Source organism: Drosophila rhopaloa, unplaced genomic scaffold (genome assembly GCF_018152115.1).
Source record: "Drosophila rhopaloa isolate 14029-0021.01 unplaced genomic scaffold, ASM1815211v1 contig_167, whole genome shotgun sequence".
Lineage (NCBI taxonomy): Eukaryota > Metazoa > Arthropoda > Insecta > Diptera > Drosophilidae > Drosophila > Drosophila rhopaloa.
Window position 1 is genome coordinate 5993907 of NW_025335047.1, and position 21319 is coordinate 6015225.

The following is a 21319-nucleotide window of genomic DNA, read 5'->3' on the forward strand; positions in this document are numbered from 1 at the left end:
TGATGCTCCCCGGGCAATAAAAAGCAAGCATATGAGTTGCCTTAATTCCTATATTGTTACAAAAATTAATTTGACCAATAAATATTACTAATATTTAACAGTCGTTATTATATTTACTTATATTATAATGTATTTGTTTAAGCTTATGAAACAAAACGTTTGTAAGCTTTTAACTATTTTCAAACATTTTAATTTTAAATGATAACATAAGCAATGTTTTCGGCAGATTAGATTACTTTGCATTTCTGTTATCAGGAAGCGTAAATATATCTGTATATATGTTTTTTTTGCGAAAGCATTGTACTTTTTCACCTTCTTAGAGCAATATAAAACTCAGATTAGATTGTTGTATGATTTACGTTATCAATTTTCGCGAAAGTATATAAACGAATTGGGCAGCGAATTTAGAACCATTTCGAAGTCGGTGGCAACAATGTCATATCAGCCAAAAACGCACTACGATGCAGTGGACAAGATTTGGAGCAGTGAAAAGGAGAAGTCGCAATTCGGCGAGGATCTGTCCATAGGGGAAATAATCTTTCAGGAAATGGTCCGCCATCCCAAGAGTGTAGCGCAGGTTTGTGAAAAAGAACGTCGAAGAGTTATCCCGATAATATAGAGAACTTTTGCAGGTATCAGACTCGGAGAAAACGATCCTTTTACGGGAGGATCTGTTGAACAATGCTATTCGCATCGCCACTTATATGCGCAACTTGGATTTGACTCAGAGAGACATCGTGGGGATTATTGCTCGGAACACCACCCACATTTCGGCCGTCGCCTACGCCTGCTTCTTCAACGGAATCGCCCTGCACTCGCTCAACCCTTCCTATTTACCCGAAATTATTGAGAAGTTGTTCCAGAACACCAAGCCACGTATTGTTTTCTGCGATGGTGATGAGTACGAAAAAGTTCGGGCAGCTACCGCCAAGTTGGATGTGAAGATTGTCACAATGCGAAATCATCCAAAAGACGCTATTAGTATCCAGGAAGTTTTAAAAACGCCGGCGGAAGAAGGATTCAAGCCTATCTCTTTGAAATCCACTCATCAATTGGCCATAATCAGCAGTTCTGGCACCACCGGCACTCCAAAGGCAATCATTGTGCCAAATTGCCGAACCATTCTAAGCACCTTTACGTAAGTGCCCTCATTTAAACATTTGGAGGCTTATAATAAAATGTTGCATTTTAGCAATCTAACCACATTGGATGTTCAGTACTCAGCCAGTACTCTGGACTGGATTTCGTGTTTGTGGACAATAGTTTCCTCTGGAGTCTATAGCACAAAGCGCATTATATCTGAACTGCCCTTTGATCCGGCAGAGACTCTACGCATTATCGAGGAAAACCAGGTTTCTTGGGTTCTTCAGTCTCCTGGGCAAGTGGCAGCAATCATTAATTGTCCGGACTTTGAGAACGCCAGCCTGCAGAGCATTCGATATTATAATTTCGGAGGTGGACGATGTTCAATGGAAGTGCAAAATAGACTTCGGCAAAAATTGGGCAGAGACTTTGTTAACTTTGCCTATGGCTTATCGGAAACAGGATCCCTTTGCTGCGTCAATGTGCACTTCGATGCGAAGCCCAATTCGGTGGGTCGTCCGAGTCCTGGCTACAAGCTGAAGATTATCGACGACCAAGGCGATAAATTGGGACCCAACAAGGAGGGCGAGGTCTGCATAAACAAGGGAAGCTTTTGGCCCGGATACTATGGAAACCCGGAGGCCACGAAAGAAATCTACAAGGACAACTGGCTTCACAGCGGAGACCTTGGATACGTGGATAACGATGGGTTCTTGTACGTAGTGGAGCGAAAAAAGGACTTGCTCAAGTACCAAAGCAACTACTACTATCCGCACGAGTTGGAGGAACTGATTTCCCGAATGCCAGGCGTGGCTGAGGTCTGTGCCTTTGGCATTTGGGGCGTGGAAAATGGTGACGAAGCAGCGGCAACGGTCGTCAGGAAGCCAAATGACCTGATCAGCGAAAAGGACGTGGAGGACTATGTGGCTCAGAATGCTGGGACTGAGTTTTTAAGACTGCACGCCGGATGTTTAATTGTTGACGACCTGAGGAGAAGTCCCAATGGCAAAACAAACCGTGCTGCCAACAAGGAATACTTTCTTCAAGCAAAGGGTATCCAGATAATTACATAGAACTGAAGCACAAATACTTAAACAAGCAATAAAACAATAAATTAAAAGCATTATTTTAACATTTTTTAAAGAATTTACCAAAGATTTTGAAAATTACCGATAAGGCAACGCCACCAGGTGTCGCTCTTGCAGTTTGTAGATATAATGTAGAATCCAAATTATCCAAATATCCTAAGTTAGAGCATAGAGCATTGACTTTTTTAAGTGCACGACTTAATCGCAAATTCAAAATGTTAGAAATGGCAATGAACTTATACAATAAATTAATAAAAAATACACTTATCTCTTATAAACGAAAAGACTACAGGCTAGAAAACCTTGACGCTTGATTAAGATTAGGGAAGTCATCAGAAAGTTCTATTAAATGTATTGATAAGAAAAACCAACAGCATTAAACTCGAAATCCAAAAACCAACTAAGATTCTGTGAGTCTCATATGCTACAGATAAAAGCGAAAAATTTGCCAGTCATTTCACTTTTAATAGATCGCGAATATTTCGCAATTTACCTTTCTACATAGATTAGATTGCTTTACGATTTACCTTATCAGTTTTCGCGAAAGTATATAAACGAATTGGGCTGCGAATTTAGAACCATTTCGAAGTCGGTGGCAACAATGTCATATCAGCCAAAAACGCACTACGATGCCGTGGACAAGATTTGGAGCAGTGAAAAGGAGAAGTCCCAATTCGGCGAGGATCTGTCTATTGGCGAAATAATCTTTCAGGAAATGGTTCGCCATCCCAAGAGTGTAGCGCAGGTTTGTGAAATGGAACGCTAAAGAGTTATCCCGACAATATAGAGAACTTTTGCAGGTATCAGACTCGGAGAAAACGATCCTTTTACGGGAGGATCTGTTGAACAATGCTATTCGCATCGCCACTTTTATGCGCAACTTGGATTTGACTCAGAGAGACATCGTGGGGATTATTGCTCGGAATACCACCCACATTTCGGCCGTCGCCTACGCCTGCTTTTTCAACGGAATCGCCCTGCACTCGCTCAACCCCGCCTATTTAACCGAAATTATTGAGAAGCTGTTCCAAAACACCAAGCCACGCATTATTTTCTGCGATGGTGATGAGTACGAAAAAGTTCGGGCAGCTACCGCCAAGTTGGATGTGAAGATTGTCACAATGCGAAATCATCCAAAGGGCGCTATCAGTATCCAGGAAGTTTTGAAGACGCCGGCGGAAGAAGGATTCAGGCCCACAAGCTTAAAACAAGGAAACACCCACCCGATCGCCATACTCAGCACTTCTGGCACAACCGGCACTCCCAAGGCTGTTGTGATGACCAACCACCGAAGCATTCTAAGTGGCTTTACGTAAGCATACATAAAATATCAGTTAGTTTTAAGGTACAAATGTGTTAACCATATAACATTTTACAGAAACCTTTCTACCGCAGATATCCAATTCGGATCCAGTTCTCTGGAGTGGGCCTTGGGTTTGCTGGCCGTGATTTCCGCAGGTGTTTTCAGCACGAAGCGCATTGTAACTGAGAAACCTTTCGATCCGTCCGAGATTCTTCGCATAATCGAGGAGTACCAGGTTTCCTGGCTTGTGCAGACTCCAGCCCAAATGGCAGCAATTGCTAATTGCCCGGCTTTTGAGAAAGCCAATTTACAGAGCCTACGTTCTTATTTTTACACCGGTGGGCGATGTACCAGGGAAGTGCAGAAGAAACTCGGCAGAAAAGTGGGTGGTGGCATCCTACACTTTGGATATGGCTTTTCAGAGTTAGGATCCTTTGCCACCCTTAACTGGAACTTCGATGCCAAGCCCAATTCGGTGGGTCGTCCGTGTCCTGGCTACAAGATTAAGATTATCGACGACCAAGGCGATAAATTGGGACCCAACGAGGAGGGCGAGGTGTGCATAAACAAGGGAATCTTTTGGCCGGGATACTATGGAAACCCGGAGGCAACGAAAGAAATCTACAAGGACAACTGGCTTCACAGCGGAGACCTTGGATACGTGGATAACGATGGGTTCTTGTACGTAGTGGAGCGAAAGAAGGACTTACTCAAGTACCAAAGCAACAAGTACTATCCGAACGAGTTGGAAGAACTGATTTCCCGAATGCCTGGCGTGGCTGAGGTCTGTGCCTTTGGCATTTGGGGCGTGGAAAATGGTGACGAGGGAGCAGCAACTGTCGTCAGGAAGCCGAATGTCCTGATCAGCGAAAAGGACGTGGAGGACTATGTGGCTCAGCATGCAGTGACTGATTTTTTAAGACTGCACGCCGGATGCTTAATTGTTGACGACCTGAAGAGAAGTCCCAATGGAAAAACAAACCGTGCTGCCAACAAGGAATACTTTCTTCAAGCAAAGGGTATCCAGATAATTACATAGAACCAAAGCCCAAATATTTTACAAGCAATAAAATGTCTTTTCTCAGCTTATAAAGCTATCTAAACATTAAAAACAATGGAATAAATTATTTATTTTAACATATTTTTAAGAGTATACGTACAGATTTTGAAAATTACATTTAGAGTGGCTCCACCATTGGACAGGTGGCGCTTTTGCAGTTTGTAGATATCATGTAGAAACGATGTAGACCATTTTTGTTGGGGCTCGCCAATCTTTATTTCGTCTGCTACCGGATTTTTGACTTTTGGCTCACTTTTGAAACGAAATATATTTTGCTTATTCAAAGACGAATAACTAGGATTCGTAATGATTAGTTTTGTAATTTATAAAAAGTTCGTAAGTATCTGAGTTAAAGGTCAATTACAATTTTTAAGTGTGGCAAGAAAACTATGAATTAGTTACAGATAAAATTCGAAAGGAAGAAGCTACTGATATTCTTTCTTTCGATTCTGTACCACACATTATCAAAAGACTACAAGCTAGAAAGACCTTGACCCATAATGATTTGGGAAGTCATCAGAAAGTTCAATCAAAAGCATTGATTAGGAAAAACGGACGCAAAATAAATAGAAAACGAGGAAGCCATAACACCAACATCATCATCTCTTCGATTCGTTTCCCACTTGCTCCACTGATAAGCCCAGTCTGGCGAATAAGTTGACTTTTGTCGTCAGTCGACTGTCTGGAACTTGCCAGAGATGTTAGCTCAGAGAAATGCTATTGATTTCCGCTCCCTATAGTAATATTTACTTACGAAACATTTCTAGAAGGAGTGTCCAAACTTTTGTTTTGCAAAAGTGTTCTCTCTTTCATAAAGAAATCACTCTCTTAATTGCTTTACAAAATTAGCAGATGTTTAAAAATATTAGCTGGTTACTAATTTTAGTTTCAATCAATGGATCAACATTTCTTGATTTATTTGATTTATTGATTATATAAATCTATGGTTTAATTTAATTTGAATTTTTCAATGTGTCTAGATTCTAAAAATATATTATGTTTGTTCAGAATAATTTAACAGATTTAATTAACTCTAACATTTTAACTCTGAACGCAGATGTTTATTTATAAATGGGAAAAAGTTAGCACCCTAAAAATTATCCCCAATTGCTTAGCGTTTTTCTCTCTCATAATCTTTCTCTTGTGTGCTCCCCAAGAGAACGGCTCCCTAAGAGAATGGGGAGCACTCTCCCAGAGAGACAACAACAGCTGCTCGCTAAGTTCATCGCATGTTTTGGAAGCAACAATTCCGATTTAAGTGCTCCACCGCCGTCAACCGAGCTCCACCGTAATTTTTGTTAAACGCGGACGCTTCGTTATTATACATAAATCAAGAAAAATCAATTCTGTTGCTAAAGTGCGTGCAATAAAAGTGTCAAATTAAGATTAACGAAACCCCTCCAAAAAAGAAGTTTAAAATGGAGCGTATTTTGAGGGGAATTATGAGGTACAGGAATACCACACGCGAGCAAATGGTCAAAGAGTTCCAGAAAGTGCGCGATAATCCAGAGGTGAGCAATACGTTTTATAGGTCAAGATTTCGGAAAAAATGTTTAGAATTTTTTTCACACTCACAAAAAAACCTGAGAACATGTTTTTACCTTGTGGGGAACTATACTATCGCCTGTATTTTATATCATTATCACATTTTTTCGACATGTCTGTCGCAAACCTTGCGCTCTCCTAATTTGCTCTCTTTATATCCGCTCTCTTTTATTTTTTATTTGGTAAACAAACAACACAGGCAAACCGGTTGACCACCAATTCACCCCCTAACACCCCCTTTTGTTTGTTTAATATTAAATTTTATTTTTATATACTTAACTGATTGCTTTTCGGTGCTCTTGAGTTTCGTGCATTGCACCTCAGCTAATTATCAAATTAATTGTGTTCTAATTGAAAATATGTGAAATCTCACTATACCTTTAAAATAGTTTTAATAAACTTAGTCATGTTGTTTTGAATGGTTTTTAAATGTTTTAATACAGTTAAACATGTTGTAAACTTTCTTAAAGTAGGTAAAATGGTACCATTGTTTAAAAATATCTGTTAATTTAATGACCAAAAATAGTTTTGTTTTTAGAAAATGTAATTTAAATAATTCTTTAAATTTAATGTACATGTATTTTATGTATTTATGTATTTTAATTATAACAAGTAATCTTCCATATTTCTTTGGGGCTATTATATTGACCCGAGTTATGTAGGAAATACGGACATAAGTTGCACATGTCATTCCCAAGATATGCTACCCCATCAAAATTCTCAATGTTTTCGAATTTCCCCGTTGGCCAGCCTTGAACCGAGCCCATTGACGCTTTGGTTTGGCCAATTGCCAAGTATGTCATAACTTTCGGTGGCTATATTGGGAGAATATTCACGCACTGGCCGATATCTATGTGATTTAACTACTGATACGCTTTATCTTTTAGCCCAAGGCCGTATTTTTTACTTGCATGGACAGTAGGATGATTCCCACCAGGTACACGGACACCCATGTGGGCGATATGTTTGTGGGTGAGTAACTCTAGTCGAGGCGATTATTTATAGCTTAACATTCCTGTCTATTCCCACGGATAAGTCCGTAATGCTGGCAATCTGATACCACATGCCCAGCACTTCCAGGATGAATACTTCAGCTGCGAACCGGCAGCTCTGGAATTGGGATGTGTGGTGAATGACATACGACACATAATTGTTTGTGGGCACAGCGATTGCAAGGCCATGAATCTGCTTTATCAATTAAGAGACCCTGATTTCGCATCCAAGGTATTCATAGTTTTTATATTAGCCAACATTCTAATAACTAACGAACTCACCTTTCTCCACCAGCGAAACCGTCGCCTTTCACCCTTGCGATCCTGGCTGTGCACCCATGCCAACACTAGCTTAGAGAGGTTCCAGGAGTGGCGCAACGCCGGCATGAAGGATCCCCTGATCTTCTCGTCGGAAACGCCTCTGCGTCGCTTTGTGGCCTACATCGATGAGGAGCAAAAGTTCGCCGTGGAGGACAAGCTGTCACAGATCAATACACTGCAGCAGATGTCCAACATTGCCTCCTACGGATTCCTAAAGGCTCGACTAGAGTCCCACGATCTGCACATCCATGCCCTTTGGTTTGACATTTACACCGGTGACATCTATTACTTTAGTCGTGGCGCCAAACGATTTCTGCCTGTCGATGAGGACACCGTGGATCGATTATCCGAAGAGGTCAGGAGATTCTATTCGTAGGCACCGCCGGCGGACGAACTGGATTATCTGTGATATGTGGGCCTTATACCGCGTTCGGCATTTACAAGTGACAAATTGTTAGGATTGTTTTGTGTATTTATAAGTGTGTAATTGTTTTTTGTATATAAACTTAAGGCCTACGAAGGTTTCAACTTACAAATCTACGAAAAATCAACGAAGGAGATGGCTATCCATCGCTCACTTACTAACAGACTGCAATAACTCAAAAAAGCTATTAAAAGTCTAAATTTACATAGGTCTCATGTGAAGATGGCAGAAGTGAAGCAAGTTTTAACAAATGTATGAGCAGTATATTCTGCACCGTAAGCCATTAGGACAGTCTGGCAGTAAGTGAGCGATATATACATATATACGTATTTATCATTACGGGAAGCGGTAAGACTTTGGGGGCGGCACCTTGGGCGCTTCGATGTGTGCACAACAATAGACGGTTTTCATGTCTTTTGAACGGAGAACGGCAATTTGGGTTACGGAAAACAATGATATTCCTATCGCCATCAATGGTACTTGTGCCCGTGGTGGTTCATGGCACTGTTGCTCGGGTTCTCCAGCTCCTCGAAGTACTTTCGGGCGTTGCGAATGTTGACCAGAGTGGCCTCAGAGGGCAGCGTGGGATCCGACATGACCACCATTACATAGGTGTTGCTGGTGAAGGTATCAATGAAAGCGGCGAAAGCACTATTGCGCACCTCCATCGATTGGAACTTGGCGCCCAGCTTAGAGCAGCTAAGCTTAAACTGCTTAATGATGTTTGACACCTTCTCGAAGCGATGCGAATCGCGGTTTTTCTTGCTCTGGCAATGGGAAATCACCAGGAAAGTGGCCTTCTCGAACAGCAGCACCTCATCGGCCTCAATCACATTGGCGAAGTGAGTCACTGAGTTCTCCAGGGCGGCCACATTTGGTATTAGCATGGTGACAATGGAAGACCAAGCTCTGCAATCAATAAGGGGTTAAAGTTCGGAATCCCCTATGGTAACTAAGCCATTACTAACTTGTATAGTGTTTCGTCCCAAATGCTGGTGCGGAAACAAGTGACATTGCCGGGTTTCGACAGCTTGATGAGATCTTCCATACGCTCCGTGAAAACGTTCTCGCGATGCTCCTCCGGGACCAGATCCATTTTGTGCACCAGGCAGAAGATCTTGGCCTCCGGCGAGTTCTGGAGCAGTGCCTCCAGGCAGCTCTGATAGTAGTGTATGTCGCGCTCGATCTCCTGGCTCTCCACGTCGAACACATAGATGAGCACCTCCACATTGCGAAAGATGTTGTCGCGCTGCTGGGCAAAGTACTGCTTCATGAAGCCCTCCTGGCCACCGCAGTCCCAGAGATTGAGCACCAGGTTGCCCAGAAACCGCACATGCGAGTGCTCCACATCGACTGCGAGTATATATTGTGCTCTAGGATCAGTTCCCCCTTCCGATTATATAGCATTACGATTACTCACTTGTTGCTCCAAGGCGTGTCGTATCACGGGCGATATAGTTAGCGAAGATAATGGAGCGCATGCTGGTCTTCCCCGATCCGCTCTTCCCCATTAGCAACACCTGATAATGCAAATAGATGGTACTTCAATCTTTTAACTGGAATAGGCAAAGACCCCACCTTTTTCTTCATTGTAGTGCCAGTTTTTTAGATCTCCAGGAAAATAATATAATCAACAATAAAAACAAATAGTAGAGAGAGTAGAGATGTCCCACCTCCGATGACCCAGTCGAAAATATCGATGATTTGGTTTCAGAAGATTGGCTTTTTCAACTAGTTCCTGTACCGTTATCTTTCCACCGAACAAACCAAATATAAAAAAGGAATACCCTAAGCCTGTGTAATTAATTAAAATAAATAAAAACAATTCAAAAGTCTCACTTGGTGATGCTAAGCGCTAATATATACACTCTGTAGGGTCGGAAATGACTCCTTTACTGCGTTGAAAACTTTTGGCTTATAATACCCATTGGAATCAATCAATAAAAACTTAATTAATTGAGTAATGGAATAACAGAAAGCATCAAGTATCTTTTGATTATTGTAAAATTAAAAGTTTCCGGTTTTCGCAGTATAAATAACTATCCAAGAACCAAACCGCTAATAGTTTCAAAAGGGAGCGCCAAGAATCAGCTTGACTTAAGATTGTTTCTAAAAAATCGTTGGGAACACACAAATGATTTTAAAAATAGGCATATGAAACAATGTCTTACATTAATTACATTTTATATTTGGGTATTTCTGGTTTAATTTGTTTACAAAACCATCTTGTAACATAGATGTTCGACAAAATGAATACCGATAAGATGCAGTCACAGGGAGCGAAAACCATTCAAGGCCGCTTCATCGTCCACCTCTATCTTGTTGGAAAACAGGGTTTTTTATTTGACATTTCACTTGAGTATAACGCAATTTCCAAAACCCCAACCCAAAAACCTTTCGTAACAGCGAAAATTAACCCCTAAAATGAAAAAATTCTCTTTTTTCAAACCGCACAAGTGGGCCAACCACCACCGCCACTTAGTGCCACCACTAGCGTGGCCGCGGGTCCCGGTGAATGGCGAAAAATCGCAGAGAAAACATGCTTAACAATAAAAAAAGAAGAAAACCAGCAGCTAACGCTGGCTGATTGATATAACGAGGCGTAAGAGACAAAAATTATAAGTTAGTGTAGAGAAAAAATCGCTGCTTGCGAAGAAAATTCTGGTGGCGAATTCCTGGCGATTCGATGAGCAACATAAACATAAACAAAGTGCCCAGGCCGAACCCAAATGCCAATGGGAATCCAGATCGCCATCTGAACCCGAATCGGAGCGTGGATTCCGATGAGGAGGAGGAGGGCGATGGCCGGATGAGCGACAGTGGGAGCAGCACGGCCAGCAGCCAGCGGAGTCGCACCTCGAGCAGCAGCTCCACGGATTCCTCCAGTGGTTCGCCGGACGAGGACCCAGATGGCGAGGACGAGGACATGACCGACCAGGATGCGGCCAGTGGCTCGGAGACGGAGGACGACACCACCACCTGTCAGTCGGACGAACTGGAGCTGGCGCAAATAAATGGAAGGCAAGTCTTCCGGCTGCCGCGGGGCCTTTGCGAGAATTCGGCCATTTTCCATGAGTTCTTCTCGTTGGAAACCTGGCAATTGCTGCCTCATCATCTGCAGGCCCGTCTGCAGCCCCTGCTGCCGGACTTTTCCGGCTTGGTCTCTGGACAGGCTCAGGCGGGCGCCGAACAGCAGCGCACTCTGGTGCAGCTCTTCAATGGTGGCCTCCAGCGCTTTGGGCAGTCGCCGCTGCTTCAACTTCAACGACAGCTGGAGGAGGGCAACCTGCGACCGGATGTCCTGCAGCTCCGGCGGAGTATCCAACACTCCGGCAGAAGAGAATTCCGTTTTCAACAAGCCGAACGCTTGAGCCAGCTGGCCAAGGAGCTTTTTCTGTCCAGAGAACAGCTCCTTCAGCATGCCTACTCCTCTGCCCCGCCCGCTGAAGGCACCTTTGGAAAATACCTGCCCAAACCACGCCCCTGCAAAAGGAAGCCGCCCGCACTGTCCATAGAAAATCGATTTTGCTCGCAAAGAGCGAAGAAAAGGTACGCCCAGGAGCTGCTAGATCTCATGGGCGAGCTGGACGCAAAGCCCGGGGACATCAGTGCTGAGGAGGAGGAAGAGGATGAGGAGTGCGCCCAGTTGATGGACCGCTTGGCCAAGACACCGCAGGAATTCAAGTTGGAGGAGCCAAAGGCTCCGGAGCCAGTAGGCCCTGGCAGACCATCGAATGCGGCAGACAAGAAATGCATTTACAACACCTTCTTCAAGCGGCGATTGGGTGTGGACGATGACCTGGTGCTGCGCTCCATGCAGGCGGAGAGGATACCCCAGCTCAACGACAAGAACTTCCGGAAGTATTTGAGGGACTACAAGCGGCGGAAATTGGAACAACCTGTAAGTTGTTGGCTTGTTATGTAAATAAAGCTCGCATATCTATCTTCTTGAAACCTTTATAGTCAAATTTTGATATTTGTTTAGTTGGAGCTCAAGTTGGTAATTTGATTTTTTATAAAAATTGTTCTTTTTAATTTTTCGAACAAAATTGTATAAAAATTCGTAAACAGAAACCCTAACCTTATGAAGAAGATGAGAACACAAATGGTGTTCCGAGCTTTAGTTACTGCTCACATATATTTATAATCCATTTTCTATTTTAGGAAAGTCCCGAGTTCGATACTTCGGAGGTGCGTCTGCGCGACATCTGCACTCGTGCGCAGTTTGTGGGAAGCTTTAAGCCGGGTCGGAAACCAAAAGCGCTTATGGCACGCCTCAATCCTGATCCACCTGCCCTTGTGCCCATTGGAGGTACGGCAGTGAAGAGCGAGTTTGCGGATGAGGAGCCCATGCTGATGGACGAGCTGCAGCAGCTTTACGGACGACGAGCGCCTGAGGATCAGCCAGAGGAGCATGTGCCACCCAAGGAGCCACTGCCTATGCCAAAGAAAGTTATACCCGCACCAGTTGTTCTTCCTCATCCTGTACCCAAGCTGGAGCCTTTGAATGGACCGATAGTTTCCAAGGCGAGTCCCACGCTTGCACCCAATCTATCGAGCAAGCTTGCTGCTGCTGCTCCTGCAACTGCTGGTCACATCACCGGCAGTCCCACCCGGGAATTGCTGATTCGACCGCCAGCCTCACCCCGACCCGCCTCCTTCTTCTCGCTGTTGAGGGATCTGTTTGTATCCACACCGCAGCACCGGCTTACCTACGGGGAACTGCAAATCCTGCTGGCGAGCTGGCGGGAAATCAACTCGGATGCCTCGATACCCACCGGGGAGTGGCCGAGATTCGTGCCGGATTGGTCCAAGTTGCTACAATCGGCTATTAGTTTCATATCGGGTGATTCCGGCTCTGTGCCGGCGGATTATGTTCCCTATATTGAGCACAAAACTCAGTTGGGGATCTACCAATGGATAGGAGCTGGCCGGGACTCCGATGCGCGACTCCTCAGCCTGTGTCAGTGTTGGTTGCGAACCCAAAGGGAGGAGCAGTCGCAACTTAGTCCTGCTCTGAATTCGAATGCTCATTTAAATTCTCTGGTGGACGCATCGCCAACGCCTCCTCCAAGATGTCCCACCACCTGGACCGTGCGCTCAGCCAGCCAGGCGGAGATGCTGGAGTTCCAGCGGCAGGAGCGGATACGCTTCGAGTACCCGCATCGACCGTTCACCTATCGTCTCAATGGGTATGAGAGTGTGGTGGGTCCAGTCAAAGGAATCTATACCCAAAGTCTGCCACTGAACAAAGCAAGGGGTCATGCCGTCATGGTCGATGACCGACCTCCGTTTGTGACCATTCTCACCCTGGTGCGTGATGCCACCGCCCGGCTGCCCAACGGAGAGGGAACCCGCTCGGAGATCTCAGAGCTGCTTAAGTGCTCCCAGTACGTCAGTCAACAAGCTGCGGACAATGTACTTCAGACCATCGTGAGTGGTGCTTTGGATCGGATGCACGGTGGTCAGGATCCTTGCGTGAAGTACGATGCCAGGCGCAAGATCTGGATCTATTTGCATCGCAATCGCAGCGAAGCGGAATTCGAGAAGATGCATCGACATAACCAGACCTTGGTGAAGCAGAAGCAGCAGCAGAGGAAGCAGCTAAACAGGCCAAAGATCCCTGACGGCGTCGAAAGCTCCGGAATGGTAGTGGATCACCAACAGGAGCAACCTCCCGCCTTGGTGCCCGCAGTGGTTTCACCAATTCCCGTTTCGGTGCAACTTCCAGTGGGTGCTTCGCTGCATGTGAAGAAGCCACTGGCCGTTAAATGTCCGCCAGTGCCGCCCCTAAAGTATCATATACCGCCTGGAACGCCCAGTACAGGAACAATTGTGACCGCCTCAACCAATCTTAATCCGAATCAAATCCAACTACAGCAGGTACAGAAATCTCTGCTCAAACCCGTGGGCGTTCCCAACGCAGCTCCATCGCCCGTTCAACGACAGTTGGGCACTCCCAAAACCGGCAGCTTTGCGATCTCTAAGATCAGTCCAACCCGAAATACTACGCCCATTTTGGTGTCCACCCCAAGTGGCTTGCAAACCGTGCATGTAGCAACAAATCCGACTCAAGCAGCAGGATCCGCACCGCAAGCAGTAGCCAAGAAGCTGACCATTAAGAAGCCCGCTCCCGGCAACAAGATAGGAAACTTTATCATCCCGCTGGAGCAACAGCAGCACGTTCAACAGCAGCAGGGTCAGCATGTGAAGGTGCAACCGATTACTGGGAAACCCAAAGCTCTCACCATCACCCCGCGTCCCCAAATGCCGAAGAACATTATCCGGCTGCTGCCTGCTGGTGGCGCCGCCGTATCTGGCAATGCCGCAACGAGTCCCAAGCCCGCCTCTGTACAAATCCTCGGTCCCCGGGTAGTGCCGCAATCCCAGACAGTGCGACCTGTTCAGCAGAAGATCGGTGCAGTATCCATTGTTGCCAGCAAACCGGTTACTAGTATTTCCGTCACGGAAACTGCAAATCCCGTGACCATCACCACGAGTTCGCCTGTTACCGGGGGCGGAACCATCGTGAAGATGTCGCCCCAGGCATTCGCCAGTCTCCAGCAGCAGCAGCAACAGTTAAAACAGAAGGTGAACAGTACGAGTCCTGCCCTGAACTCACAGCAGCAAAGAATTATTGTCGGTGAGTGTGGTCACTTGTGTATTTTAGAACCCGATTGAGTAATATCATCCTTATTTCTTAATAGGCAACACGGCCATTTCCTCGAACAAAAAGATCGTATTCCAGTCGCTGACGAAAGCAGCACCAAAAATACTCACCACATCGCCGAGTGGCTCGGTGGCCAAAGCAACGACGAGTTCATCGCCGCAGCAGCAGAGGATTGTGTTACAGAACTTCAAGCAACCCGTGATGGCCACCAACCAATCTGGTACACTAACTGCTCTGGGGGGAAATGCAACGCGTGTGATTCGAGCAACTCCAGCGACTGCGGTAGGAACTGGAGGAGTAGTGGGAGTAGGCAACTCCCCTCAAGCTGGCGGGCAAATCATAACTCTGGATAGTCTCCTCCAAAAGCAACCTGCTGGAGCAAAACTTATCACCAACTCTGGCAACAATATCTTCCAGTTGGCCACATCGTCGTCGGGGAATGTGATTACCCTAAATCCCAACCAGGCGACCAAGCAGTTGCCCACAATGGCACGTATTGTGAATGCGACCAGTACGACCACTGCAGCTGGTGGCATGTCAAACATGGTGCCAAAGATAATTGGCAAGACGACGGTGCTGCCGGGAAAACCATTGCTCCTGCACGCCAAGACGTTGAAACAGCTGGGCGGCTGCGGTGTGGCCACCACCCAGACCACAACGGCGACAACCACAGCGGTGGCGGCAGTGGGAGGCGGAGGAGCTGTGGTTACCGGCTCGGGAGTGGTGAACTCAGGCGTGCGAACGACTCAGAACATTGTGATTGGCGGTCAGACCGTAAAGCTGCAGGGCGCGGTGAGTAATCACAATAATACCATCACATAAAACTAAACTAACAGATGAAAACTATGTAAACTATGCTTCATTACCCACTACCCGACTTTAAAAAATACCTTTACATCAAAGTGGCTTCTTTTAAACCGTTTATATTATTATCGTTAGAAATTGATTACAATGATATTAAGTTTAATATTATAATTCCTATCTTACAGATTTCCGCGCGAGGTACCGGGGCACCTGTACAGACCGTCATTATGGGCAACCAACTCCTGCGGCTGGCCACCAACAGCGGTAGCAACAGTGCAACCACTTCCACTGGCGGCATGGTGACGGCGCCCAAGACGGTGTTAATCGGAGCGGGAGGCACACAAACACTGCGCCTGGCCAAGAACGTGCTGGTGGCCAATAAGCAGATCGGGAGTACCGCAAACTGTAGCATCGTTAGCACCACCGCGACAGCAACTCCAGCGGCGACAGCGACGGCGACGACTGGCAACAATCTTGTGTTCGCCGTGCAAGGCAACGGCGGGCAGCTCTTCTTCTCGCCGGGACTGCAGGGCATGAACCTGAAGCCGCTGTCCAGCTTAAAAGTGATACCCATGGCCACAGCGGCGGCAGCTGGTGCAGCAGCGGGCGGAAAAATCTCCGTGACGACGGTGGCCGGAGAGACGGGAGGCAAGGCGCTGACCACAAAACTGATCCCCGCCACGGTTCTCAAGACGGCCACGGGCAGTGGCAACTAGGAGGCTCAGGAGCGGAGAGGCTTGTTAACCACGTTGTTTACCCTTCCTTGGTTAAACTTTCTTCGATTTTGTTTTAACAACTCGTGTAATTTATCTATGTAGGCAGAAAGTTTGCAAATATTGCTTCGTACTAAGTAAAAATAATGGACAGCGATAGAAAAGTCCCATCCAGCAACCAATTTTATGGAACAGTTTATAAAATAAATATTAATATAGAGACACCCAATAAAACTCAGATGAAACCAGAGAGATAATGTTTTCTTGCTGTACAAATGTAGCCAGAAAATCTTTTGGTAAGTAAAGACCAAAATAGCAGGATTTTTCTGTACATTTTTTTTGGAAATATTATACTATACTCAGTAATATCCGCAAGATATTTAAAAAGTATGGGCTTGTTTTTAAATATGTCAGATGTAATCTTATTTTTTTAATCTAAATGGATGGAAAACCCGTTAAATCAAACGCAGTATGTAAGTTGTTAGTTATTCTATTTGGTATATATCAACGATCACTCCGTTCTCTCACTCTTTCACATTCAACAACACAATCCGTAAGACTATAATCTTTAATTACAATTAATTCAATAAAACCAACATTAATTACAGCATGTGACCGCGTAGAAAAGCCATTGGGACGGCAGCCAAAATGGAAATCAAAGAGGCTCCCAGAACAGAGGCACTACTCTTGACTTGGTCCGGCTTCTCATGTTCTTTATCCTTGTGATCCTCGCATGAGAAATCGAAGTCCTTGGCGGGGCCCAAACAGCCCGCATAACTCATTACGTAAGCCAGGTAATTCTGCTCGAAGACGCCACGAATCAAACTGGAGCCAGGTCCATAGGCAAAAACGGCCACATCCTCACCGCCATGGGTTTCGTCCTTTCTGGGTACTGTTGCCAAATGACGATAAGTGGGAGCAGTTCGCTCCTCCTCCGTAAATTGCTTGAATTGAATCCAGAAATTTGAGCTATTCTCCGGCTTTGAGTCATTGGCCAAATGATCCCAGTAACCGGGGCCATTGGCATACGATATGGTTTCAAATTCCATTGGATCTTCTTTCTCATGAGAGTTGGCTGACCCCAAAATGTCAGCTCCTCGGAGGGCATAGCCATTAAAGGTTACCGCGTGGGAGTGATCTGCCGTCACCAGGATCAAAGTTTCATCGGGATCCGTGATGTTTACAGCTGCTTGGATTGCCAAATCGAATTCGTAGAGCTCATGAAGAGCAGCGCGAGCATAGTTCATGTGGTGACCCTGATCAATGCGACCACCTTCCACGAGGAGCACGTATCCGTTGGACTCATCACCCCTTTCCAAGATTCCCAAAGCCGTCTCTGTCATTTCCAGAAGCGAAGGTTCCCCTTCCTCCCTGGCTATGGAGTAAGTGATATGATTGTTCCGGAACAGACCCATTAGGTGATCAACTTTCTTAACATCCACATTCAGCAGATCCTTGCGGTTGTGTACCAAAGCTGGAGGCACTGAATCATTGGCATGATTAGCCAGCCACTCGGCAGGAAGATTCCTGTTATCACCACGAGTGCAAATAGTTTCCGTGGGTCCTTCGAAATTGGTACTACGCACTTCAGAGACATTAAGGATACCCATTGGAGACATTCCGCCGCCCAGGATCACGTTGAACCGATTTCCAGGGGCATTCTCCACCAGCTGACGGGCAATATCTACATGAATGCCCACCGATTCCGAGGGAACCTCCGTGTCGCACTCCCAATCTCTGTCGTAAATGTGGGCGTAGGTGGCGGAGGGCGTGGCATGTGTGATCCTGGTGGTGGTGACTATTCCCGTGCGCTTGCCCTCTTTTTGGGCCCACTCCATGACGCTTTGAACCTGACCTTGCTGGGCATCCTTCTTCGAACGCGTTGCATCCAAGCCAATGGCTCCGTAATGGGTTTTGGAGCCCGAAAATATAGCTGTGGCCGTACCCGCCGAATCTGGCACCTGTTTGTCCACATTGTAGGTCTGTAAAATAGTAATATTCATTAATATAACCCTATAAATACAATATCCAAGATGTCAAGCCACATTTTGTATGGTTCGGTGGCTTTTACTTTCACTGCTCTCGATTTTCCGATTTGTTCCGGTTTTAAAAGCTTTTAAAATTAGTTTTACTTGAATAACCTTCTCCATTAGGCAACACAAAAGATGTTTTGTTAAACTTATTTAAACTGTTTTTTTTAATGAAAAAATTGGCTGACATTTTTGGAGATATCTTTTATAAATAAATTTATTAAGAAAATGTAATTTAATTTACCTTGGCCATTCCAGTGTTTGGGAAGTCATCGAAGACTAGAGTCTCCTCCTCGCCATGACCATGCTTCAAGTACTGTCCCTTGTAGATGCGACCGGCACTGATCGTGGATATACCCATGCCATCTCCAATAAAGACAATAATATTCCGGGCCTTTTTCTGGTAGGAAATATCCTTTACACGCTGCGCTTGCTTAATGGTCTTTTCCAACTGCGTCAGTCCTACTTTATGCCAAAATTCAGCATCTGAAATCGGATTGGCAATAGGAAAACTAATTAAAACTAAATCGGAATGGAAATTGTTGGATAAGTCAACATGTCACGTATTAATTGCCCATCTCCAGTGAGATCCAGTTGGAAATGAACATTTCTAGTTTGAGTTTTTATACCCTTGCAGAGGGTATTATAATTTCAGTCAAAAGTTTGCAACGCAGTGAAGGAGACATTTCCGACCCTATAAAGTATATATATTCTTGATCAGCATCACCACGAGAGTCGATCTAGCCATGTCCGTCTGTCCGTCTGTCCGTCTGTCCGTCCGTCTGTCCGTCCGTCTGTCCGTCCGTCTGTCCGTCCGTCCGTTTCTACGCAAACTAGTCCCTCAGTTTTAAAGCTATCTGCTTGAAACTTTCCCAAAAGTTGTTTTTCTATTGCAGGTAGTATATAAGTCGGAACGAGCCGAATCGGGCGACTATATCATATAGCTGCCATATAACTGAACGATCGGAAAAGCCATAACTTTGGTGTTTGTAAAGTTAAGAAGTTGGGATTTTCTATGGGTTTTATTTTTGGCCAATCAATCCGACATACCGAATTTCATAAGGATCAGACGACTATATCCTATAGCCGCCATATAACTGATTGATCGGAAGTGCCATAACTTTGGTGTTTGTAAAGTTAAGAAGTTGGGATTTTCTATGGGTTTTATTTTTGGCCAATCAATCCGACATACAAAATTTCATAATGATCGGCCGACTATATCTTATAGCTGTCATATAACTGAACGATTGAAAATGCCATAACTTTGGTGTTTTTAAAATTAGGAAATTGGGACTTTTTATGAGTATTAAGAATGCATCAAATGAATAATTTTGAAGAATATAATTTACAAAATATTCTGCAAGGGTATATCAACTTCGGCTCCGTCCGAAGTTAGCTTTCCTTTCTTGTTAAGTATGCGACTAGTTAGGGGTTTTTTTTTTGCATCGTAAAAAATTTCTAGATTTTCCACAATTCGGTGGCAACGACTTTTCTTGATTTATGCGCTCGTTAACTTTATAATTTTTGCTTTAAGTCACAAATCTAAAATTCAATTTTATCATCTGAATTATATTTACTTATCTTTATTTATGTCTGTCTTTGTTAATATATGCACTTACATTTTAATTTCTCAGGCTTTATTTATTTCTCTTATCTTTATTTTATTAGCTTAATTTATACGATTCTATACTGTATTCTAATTTAGTGGAAAAAATGCAATTAAAGTATAATGATTTTAATCTGATCTTAGTAAACTTGTAAAACTAGGTAAATATTAATAAAAGCTTATTTAAATTAAAACCAGAGTTCCACATCTAACTCTGATTAATATGGATTTTGGGAGAATATGAATTAATTTTTAATTTTGTATAACATTTGCATTTCCTTTTCACGATTCGGAACGTGCATTAGCTGATTTACTTGCGGTGATGATTATCATTTCGCGATATGTAATTAATATTCAATTGAGGTAGCTTAAGTATAGGTGGTGTATTCCACCCACTGCCACCCACCACCCACCGCCCTGCGACCTCGACACTGAGACAGGTTACAGTTAAGCTTCGTTTGTTGACTGCTAATTTCGGCTTGTCAATGAAATTAAAAGTATATGATTAATCAGTTTTTTCTCTACTGGTAGACTTATTTATATGGTTGATTTTTTGAATGCCTTGTTAACTCAAATTATTAACTTAAGTCATAGCATAATCAAACAATTAGTGGAATTAAATATTTGTGATTAATTTTGCTACGGTTTACCCATAAATTTGTTTGTTCGACAACAGTCTACTTTCTGACAGCAATTTGAGCAGAGTGTTTTTTTATAATGGAGTACAATTTGTAACGCTTTTTTGTTCCACTAGATACAATACCTAAATTTTTGCGGTTGGATTTTCTGTTAAATTTGTTCATTGAGTTGCAATGACCCCTCACAATTTGAAAAGTAAATCTAAGTGCCTTTTTAAGTGTTTAAGATAGCGCAACCTTGATAGAGCAGAACCCAAGTTTAGTCGTTTAGATTCTCGTTGCATAATTGAACTGGAGAACCATTCAAGTTCAAGTAATTTAAATTATTTCACGTTCTAAGCGTAGTGCTTTACTCTGGTTTTAGCACGTTTGTTTAGGAAATTTCCGTTTTAGATACGTTGTAAGTGGGCTCCCAGACTTACCTTCTGGTTCCTTGGGTTTTTCGACATTGAACTGAGGTCCTATATCTCCTCCAGCACTCAGGGTTCGAATAAGAGGCGGTGGTTGGGTGGTGACTGCGGCCCAAGTAACAGCTATCAGGCCACCACATAAAAGTCCGAATAATGCCAGGGAATGCATTTTCTCACTGACGCAAAAACCGCGAACAATTGAAGACGACTATTTTTGGTGCGACTGTGATTTCTATTTAAATGGGGATTTATATCACAGCTCAGCTTGAGGCGCAGATTCTTTCAACATTCCATCGAATTTTATTAGAACTGCGAGTGCGCGGAACGATTTCGTCTCGGGTTGTCTAAAATTCTGTCCCGTGTGGATCTCAATTAGCGACTAACACCGAAGTCGGCCCACAAGCGCCGTTATATGGCAAAATATCCATCCAGCCGATCGGCCGAACCCGAAGCTCGAGCACCAACACATATGGAGAACGATCGTTTCGGCGGTGGGGGAATTATACCCAGCAATTGTGGATTATATCCAGGGCGCTTATAAAATATTATTGAAGCCGCACAGGGGTTTTTGGGCACGTACAATATGTTTAAGTCACCTAAGTTAAATGTTTTAGCATTTAAACACAAAAACT

General features: G+C 44.2%; 6 protein-coding genes across 6 annotated transcripts; 4 read left to right on the plus strand and 2 right to left on the minus strand.

The window, feature by feature from the left end:
* The first annotated feature begins 433 nt into the window (after positions 1–433).
* On the plus strand, positions 434–2206 carry LOC108043991 (luciferin 4-monooxygenase-like). The gene is made up of 3 exons (XM_044458545.1): positions 434–577; positions 633–1138; positions 1193–2206. Exons 1-3 carry the CDS (start codon positions 434–436, stop codon positions 2154–2156), a joined length of 1614 nt encoding a protein of 537 aa, XP_044314480.1. The 3' UTR covers positions 2157–2206.
* A 566-nt stretch (positions 2207–2772) lies between these two features.
* Positions 2773–4513, plus strand: LOC108043989 (luciferin 4-monooxygenase-like). Its single transcript, XM_017122832.1, has 3 exons — positions 2773–2916; positions 2972–3483; positions 3550–4513. Exons 1-3 carry the CDS (start codon positions 2773–2775, stop codon positions 4511–4513), a joined length of 1620 nt encoding a protein of 539 aa, XP_016978321.1.
* A 1252-nt stretch (positions 4514–5765) lies between these two features.
* On the plus strand, positions 5766–7924 carry LOC108043995 (beta carbonic anhydrase 1). Its single transcript, XM_017122837.2, has 4 exons — positions 5766–6045; positions 6967–7051; positions 7116–7303; positions 7367–7924. The coding sequence occupies exons 1-4, from the start codon at positions 5953–5955 to the stop codon at positions 7766–7768; spliced, it is 768 nt and encodes a 255-aa protein (XP_016978326.1). The 5' UTR covers positions 5766–5952; the 3' UTR covers positions 7769–7924.
* On the minus strand, positions 7853–9525 carry LOC108043994 (ras-related GTP-binding protein A). The gene is made up of 4 exons (XM_017122836.2): positions 9395–9525; positions 9237–9336; positions 8785–9169; positions 7853–8725 (listed from the first exon to the last, which is right to left on the minus strand). The coding sequence occupies exons 1-4, from the start codon at positions 9404–9406 to the stop codon at positions 8287–8289; spliced, it is 936 nt and encodes a 311-aa protein (XP_016978325.1). The 5' UTR covers positions 9407–9525; the 3' UTR covers positions 7853–8286.
* Positions 9526–10293: 768 nt separating this feature from the next.
* Positions 10294–16253, plus strand: LOC108043993 (nuclear factor related to kappa-B-binding protein). The gene is made up of 4 exons (XM_017122835.2): positions 10294–11717; positions 11981–14459; positions 14524–15278; positions 15476–16253. Exons 1-4 carry the CDS (start codon positions 10503–10505, stop codon positions 16004–16006), a joined length of 4980 nt encoding a protein of 1659 aa, XP_016978324.2. The 5' UTR covers positions 10294–10502; the 3' UTR covers positions 16007–16253.
* A 224-nt stretch (positions 16254–16477) lies between these two features.
* LOC108043996 (alkaline phosphatase 4) lies at positions 16478–21053 on the minus strand. The gene is made up of 3 exons (XM_044458473.1): positions 20700–21053; positions 18278–18519; positions 16478–17985 (listed from the first exon to the last, which is right to left on the minus strand). The coding sequence occupies exons 1-3, from the start codon at positions 20854–20856 to the stop codon at positions 16606–16608; spliced, it is 1779 nt and encodes a 592-aa protein (XP_044314408.1). The 5' UTR covers positions 20857–21053; the 3' UTR covers positions 16478–16605.
* Positions 21054–21319: the final 266 nt, after the last annotated feature.